The sequence below is a fragment of the Anastrepha obliqua genome, chromosome 2 (genome assembly GCF_027943255.1).
Source record: "Anastrepha obliqua isolate idAnaObli1 chromosome 2, idAnaObli1_1.0, whole genome shotgun sequence".
NCBI classification, from domain to species: Eukaryota; Metazoa; Arthropoda; class Insecta; order Diptera; family Tephritidae; genus Anastrepha; species Anastrepha obliqua.
Genome location: NC_072893.1, coordinates 114,202,420 through 114,210,014, shown reverse-complemented (window position 1 = coordinate 114,210,014; position 7,595 = coordinate 114,202,420). Strand labels below are relative to the sequence as shown.

General features: G+C 32.7%; 1 protein-coding gene across 1 annotated transcript; it reads right to left on the bottom strand.

Moving 5' to 3' along the window:
• Positions 1–5,917: 5,917 nt before the first annotated feature.
• Positions 5,918–6,540, bottom strand: LOC129237895 (uncharacterized). The gene is made up of 2 exons (XM_054872871.1): positions 6,413–6,540; positions 5,918–6,275 (listed from the first exon to the last, which is right to left on the bottom strand). Exons 1-2 carry the CDS (start codon positions 6,524–6,526, stop codon positions 6,078–6,080), a joined length of 312 nt encoding a protein of 103 aa, XP_054728846.1. The 5' UTR covers positions 6,527–6,540; the 3' UTR covers positions 5,918–6,077.
• Positions 6,541–7,595: the final 1,055 nt, after the last annotated feature.

Genomic DNA, 7,595 nt, shown 5'->3' with positions numbered 1-7,595 from the left:
ATATGTTAGTGTAAGCATGCAGCCGCACGCGCCAACATGGTCCACAAAAAGAGCAACGAACAACCGCAGTCTATCCAAAAAGGGGAGTGTGCCGAGAGCACTTGAAATGTACAACAGTTGAACGACAACAAAAACAAATATGTAAACATCACTCAACTACAAAAACAAGCAACTTAAGAAAGTAGCTGAGTTAGAGTGGAACAAAATAATGGGGGGCGGGTGGTCTAAAGCACCAGTGGTCAGTTTACATATAATTTGAGCCAAGACATTTTACGTGTTGTTGTTGTGAGCTGAAAAATCATCGAATGCTGGGCATAAGTGAAGAATGGGGGAGAAAATGTTGTGGACAGAGGTTTTGTACACAAAACATAGTCGTATAAACCGCACATACTTCACAAGCTCAGTGGCAGATGGATGATGATGGTTTGATGAATACAGGAAGTGGGACTTAAAAGAGCGACCAAAGATTTTGTAGCATGGATTGGTGAGAGAGTCGAATGTGGAAAGTGAGGAAAGGAGTGAAGTCGGAAAAAAATTCGCTGATTATTGTGATCAAATGCAAAGCTGGATTTGTTCAAACAATTTTTTAAATTTTTTACTTAGGTTTCAAAATTAATTTTTCCCTCTTCAAAGGAAATCACCTCCGATAAAATACTCTTATGAAGGTGAGTGCAGTGGTTGCGGTCTACATGGTTCAAGTTCTTATTCAACTGGTCGCTAATGATAAATAAAAAATATTAAAAATTTAAAAACAGGTGTCATATGAAGGAATAACAAAAATGTTTAAGCAAGATTTTTTTTATTGCCAGACTACTTAGAGCCAGTAATGGTAAATGTAGGGAAAATTCCCTACATGTAGGGATTTAGTTTTAGCTTTTTTTTATATTTAAAATTTATATATTTTACAGAAAAGAGCTGCTCCTCTTCGACTGACTCTTTGGGGGAACACCAGGAGAAAAATTCAAGAATCGGAAACAAAAGTTCAATAACAAGTGGCTTGACGACGACAATTTTAGTGGCTTGTTGGAAGCTGTGGCTAACCATCCATTCAAATGAAAATGCGCTGCGTGCGACAAAGTTTCGAACTGCGGCAAGTCTGACTTTCAGGAGCACGCCGAATCAGAAATGGACCAAAAAATATGAAGGCAATAAAAAAGACACCTAAAATAAACAGTTTTTTTAAGAAAAAGCCGAGTAAACCAAATGGTTCCAGAAATTTCGAAATGGTTCACCCCATTTAATCCCAATCTTAAAAGTAATCGTGGCGGATTCTGAAAAAATAGAAACTCTGTCTTGTTTTAAACAGAACTGAGTGTAATGAAAAAGTCTAATTTTTAGTCTTTTTGCGGTATTTTTCATTATATATGTGTTTATAATATAATAAATATGTGTATTTATATATATTTTTGAAATAAAATTTCTTATTAAAGTGTCTTATAAAGTGTCAAAACAGCACCAAGCCCAAAACTTAAGCAAATAATTCAATTTTGACGTTGCAAGTGCCTCATTATAGTGTAAACCCAGGAGAAAAATATGTAGGGAATTTTGTAGGGAACATTTTTTGAAGCGTAGGGAAAAGTAGGGAATTTTTTTGGGCTGTGTAGGGATTTTTCAAAAAATCATTTACCATCACTGCGTAGAGCCCGTAGTTTCCTAACTGTACAACGGCTGACACAAAACGACATCTATGATTTAGGATGACTGTAAAATTGTTCTGAGCCAATTGAACGCATATTATTACTGTTATTATTATTGTGGAATTCACAGTCAAGAAATCACAGCATTTTTTGAGACTAACTTTTTCGAATAAATTTGAGTATTTGCCCTATTTTATTGAGTTTTATTTCCTTCTCTGGTAAAATATTGTATATTCACCCGGATATTTTCCCCGTTTATACATCAGTGCTTGGAGACTTCGATACCATTTTAGTGGTCTGCAGAACAGAACGACAATTTTCAATACAACGAAAGGGCTGTGTAGAGGTTTTTTATTCAAATGCAACGAACAAAGAACGCTGTGGGAGAGGACAAATTAACGCGAGATGATGAATTATCGAGTAATCACGCCACACTTTGGTTATTTATTTGTTTGCGGTTATTAATTAAAATTGTAAAACATAAAAACACCGAATGCCGAATCCGTGCGCGCGAAGTGTAAACGCGAAAGTCGCATATCTACACATACATACATATACATTTACATACATACTTTATGTGAACCGTATTTTTCGTTTAAACAAACCGCCAAAAATCATATTTTTTTCAAGCCTACAATCATACATACAATGCGGAACAAAAAGTTTAAAGCGATCCGTATTGCGGTTGATGACTTGTCTCCTTCCGCCTGTTCATCCAAGTCTGAGTAATTTCATGTCAAGTGATCCAGATTCAATGGAATTGACCTTAAATTATTCTGCAATTTGTTTTATTGTAGGATGGAGTATGAAAGAAGTAAACTCAACAAAAAAATTATAATTTCCAGATTTATTCAATGTTGAAAAGTTTGGTAGGGAGTTTTTTAAAGAATATATTGAATATTTCCTTCATTTTCGTTCAGTTCTCTTCAATATTTTTATATTTTTCTTATTTTTTTTTTTAGAATTTTCAAATCCAATAAAAAAAATTATTTTTGTAAAACTTTTTCTAAAACAAAATTAATTTTTGTAATTTTTTTTTATTTTTTAAGAATTTTCAATTCCAATAAAATATATTAATTTTTGTAGGGTTTTTGTAATTAAAATAAATTTTTGAATTTTTTTATTTTTTTTAAGAAATTTTTTATTCCAAAAATAAATTTTTGTAATTTTTATTTTTATTTTTTAAAAACGTTCAGTTCCGGTAAATTAAAATAAATTTTTGCAACATTTTTTTTTATTTTTTATGAATTCTCAATTAAATTTAATTTTTGTAATTTTTTTCATTTTATAAGAATCTACAATTTACAATTTCTTTTTTTTAAGAATTTCCAATTCCGATCAAAAACTAATTTCTATAATTTTAATTTTTTATTATAGTTTATAAAAAATTTCAATTCCGAAAAAAAAATTAATTTTTGCAATCTTATTTTTTATTTTATAAGAATTTTTGACTCTGATAAAAAAAAAATTACGTAATTTTTTTTGTAATGTTTTAAAAATTTTCAATTCCGATAAAAAAATTAGTTTAAAATTAGTTTTTGCAATTACTTTTTTATTTTTTAAGAGTTTTAAATTCCAATAAAAAAAATTAATTTTTGTAACTGTTTTTTTTTTTTAAGAATTTTAATTCCGATAAAAAAAATTAGTTTTTATATATTTTTTTTTTGTAACATTCAATCAATCAATTTTTGTAATGTTTTAAGAATTTTCAATTCCGATAAAAAAATTAGTTTAAAATTAGTTTTTGCAATTTCCTTTTTGTTTTTTAAGAGTTTTAAATTCCAATAAAAAAAGTTAATTTTTGTAACTGTTTTATTTTTTTATTTTTTTAAGAATTTGAATTCCGATAAAAAAATTAATTTTTATATATTTTTTTTTGTAACATTTCTTTTTTTAAGAATTTTCAATTCCAATAAAAATAAATAACTTTTTGCAGTTAAATTATTATTTTTTCATTTTTAACAATTTTCAAAGCCGATAAAAAAATCTTTTACAATTTCCCTTTTTTTTTTAAGAATTTTTAATTCCGATCAAAAATTAATTTTTGTAAATTGTTTCATTTTGCAAGAATTTTCAATTGAATTCCAAAAAAAAGTTACAAAATGGCGATTTTCGTTTTAAGTTTTCGGCATTTTGTGAAAATTTCTACATTTAAATTCTCACATTAAACAATTTAAAACAATATCCTTATGACACAAGGTCATATACCACTCGAGGTCAGCATACAAATAAGCGACACGTCCTTAGTGATCCAAAATTAGTGAAATACTTAGGTATTCAAGTTGACTGCAGACTTACTTTCTGGGCCCAGATACGGCATGCGGCTACCAACGCAGCAAAGATCATGGGAATGCTAAGTAGATTAATGGCAAACATCGGTAGGCCAACACAGAGCAAAAGAAAGCTAATTATGGCGGCCACCAGCTTAATTCTCCTGTACGGCAGAGAAGTATGGGGAATTGTGTTAAACGGCAAAGCGAAGCGCAAAGCACTGGAGGCTTCGTGATCACCGTCGACCTCATGGCCCGGGAACGAATGGATGCATGGAACTCGAAGAAGAAACACGTCATAACTAGCTTCTCAGAACGGAGATGCCAAACCATATTGCGGTGGCAAAGCCGATGGGACACTGAACCGAGTGGCAAATCGGCGGCCAAACTTATCCCATCAATTTTCAAATGGGTCCAAAGGAACTTCGGGGAAATGAACTACTTCTTAACACAGTTCCTCTCGGGCCACGGATACTTCCGGAGATACCTTTACCGCATGGGCAAGGTAACCGATTCCAAATGCATATACTGCGAAGCGCTGAGCGATGACGCCGAACACATGGTTTTTAATTGTAACAGATGGCTCGCGAAAAGAAGTGCTCTGAGGGAGCAGATTGCCGACATCGCGGCGAGCAATATAATCAGCAAAATGCTCGAACGCGAGGACAACTGGAACGCGGTAAAGAAATACACCGAGAACGTACTACGAAAAAAAAAGATTGACCTCGACACACTGCAACAAAGCGAAGCCGCACAGATAGAAACACAAGAAGATAAGCCTATAGCATGAAAGCTGGCTGCAAATATGGTGGACCCAGACGTGGGTGAATAGAATTGGTGCTTTATGGATGCCGTTCTGGGCCCTCCCGAAGCAATATAGAAAGCAGTTCCGGGAAGGGTGTCTCCCCAGAAGGGGAGGAGGGATCGTTTTGGTGGCCACACTACACGACGCAGTGGACGACGGTCGTTGTAAGTGCGAAGGCATTTTAAACCCTACCTCACCCACCACAAAAAAAAGGTATGTAGGTATATTTTAAAATCTTTTCTACAGAGGCTGTTATTAGAATTAAATTGCATTAGAAAATGTGCCAACTATTATCATGTTGAAGAGTCGTCAACAGACTATTGGAATCAGGATGTGTCATTCTTTTGAAGTGTAAACAAGATTTTTTGCTTTTTTTTTTTTGAGCTCCGTCTATGACCACTTTGCGCCTATAACCCATTCGCTGGAATCATCGATGCGATGTTGTGCGTTGTTGTTGTTGTTGTAGCTGTACAAATATTCCTCTTGCATATACGGGGAATGATTTTGGAGCGACAACCCTTGGGCGGATATAAATCCGGTTTGTTCCGGTAACATAGAACCTTCTATCGTGGGAATGTTGCAGATGGGGTCATAGGCATCATCTCAGTAGTTTAGAATAAAAATTTGTATCTAAGAAATTTGTTCAACTATATTTAATTAAAATCTCATTATCGTATATAATATATTAAAATAAATTTTACATCCAATTTAGTTGTTATTTTGGAAATAAGCACCACTCGAGAGATATATGGTATGCGAGCACTTACAACAATAATGTTTATGTTATTTAATACTAGAATTGATAACAAACTTATTATTTTTATTATTGCTTATACGAGTAAGATTAGTTTAAAAAATACGCTAAATTAAAAAAAAATGATAATAAATTAATATATTAATATTTATTTTAAGGAATATACACAATATAACCCTAATTTAATTAGCACACTGGCTTCTAGGGCCTTCGGTGAATAAATATTGTAAAAAGTGCCATATCTACATATTATATTTTATTCGTTGGTTTTGTATTATTGCATGCAATCTCATTAAGCTTTCACGAGACAGCTGCGCTGGAGAAAATGCACATTTGAGCTAGAAAAAAAAACAAAAGAAAAATTTAAACAATTTAGATAATCTCTGTACACAATTTTTATCTAAATAAAATAGAGCATTTAGCAAGAATTTTAAACACACCTGTTTTCATACATACATACGTACGAATGGATATATGTAGAAGCAACCCAATTATTTATTAGTGCATTGTTTGCATTTTTTTGTTTTACGAAAATCTCCTCAGTACAATTCTAAAACTATTTGCTATTTCAGCCGGCGCTGCTAATTTTCATTTGTTGACTCTTCGCCGCTTCACTTCTTTATTTCCCCACCATCGACCATATACTCGGGTATCTGCTCCCACAAATCCTTCAGCTTGTTGCCAATATTCGCAGGATTCTTTTTCAATATTGTATCTTTCGCCAGTAACGTATCGGCAGCGAAACCCTCTTCGAAGTCCTCCTTCGAATCGCTTGCCACTGCTGATTCCTCCAACGATTCAATCGCCAGCTAGTAGTGAATTATTTCTCTTGTTATTGTTGTAGAATTAACAAAATTAAATATGCGCATTTTAATTTGAATGAATTTATTTATTTTTTTTTTTAATTCATGCGAGCAATAAATATTTGACCTTTTACATTACTTACCGCGCACCTTGGCACACTGACTAAGGAGGAGTAGGCGCATATTGCCAATAACAATAACATTTGCGTGACGGCGAAATGGCAGCGGCTAGAATTTCGTTTATTTAATGCACTCATTGCGTATTTAAAAAAAAGCACTTATATATTTGTTTTTTTTTTTCAAATAAAACTTATTTCAATCACGCAAAATTTAAAATAATAAATTTATTTTATTTACGTGCTTCTGCAGCAAACAATTTTTACACCTTGCTAATCCAGCAACAATTTGTATGGAAAAATGTCTTTGCACGCATACGAAATATTCGAAAAATTTGATAAATTCTATTACATAGCACTTTGGCGTATTTTTTTATTACTGCGATTTTTTATGCGCTTCACTTCAACACCTTTCAACGTTTTCAATCAATTGTCACGCTTTGGCCGCCCGTTCACGACTAAAAAACTAACATTGAACGCGCGCTTTGTGTTCACTATTCGCTTACGACGCGTTCTCCATATAAAGTAAGAAATCAAAATACAAAAGCGCAAATCAAAAATAAATTTTGAACTCACCAAAAAATATTATATTATATGTAATAACGTAGCGCTCATAACTCATTACTCACATTACACTTTTTTCATTCACTTATATTTTTAATACTCATGTTCTCAAACCATACACACATACCCGTAATGCTGTAATTGTACTCGGCGCAACCAGAACTGCTCCCGTTCCTTTACACTACTCCCTATGCTTAACAGTGCTCATACTCTCACTGCATTAATTAGTTATAGTATGTATGTAATCATGTTTTCATACATATGTAGTTACTCGCTAGCATTTTAATAGTAGTTACTTCATACTCTCAATTTAGTTGTTGTTGCTAGTATGCATTATTAGTCTATATTAATTACTAATTCAAATACTCATACAAGAGATATTCTCATAGCGCACACCCTGTGGGGAAAATCTGATCATGTGGGTGAAATTCGAGTACGTATTAGTATACGTATTTGTCATATGTGCATTTGTCAGAGAAAATATAATATCTTTACATATTGTTGTTATTATTCAAAACGAGATAAGGTGACTTCCTATATGCAATAATTTTATCGATTACTGCCTTTAATTTCCAAACCTCAATAAAATGTTCATTTTTCGCAATTTAGTTGGATATTATTTACCTCACCGTCACTAATAAACGAG

Excerpts from the sequence above, each read along its gene's own strand:
- LOC129237895 (XM_054872871.1), bottom strand. The coding sequence starts at position 6,526 with ATGAGTGCATTAAATAAACGAAATTCTAGCCGCTGCCATTTCGCCGTC. Across the intron at positions 6,276-6,412 it reads TCAGTGTGCCAAGGTGCGCG|CTGGCGATTGAATCGTTGGA; the intron begins GTAAGTAATGTA and ends ATTCACTACTAG.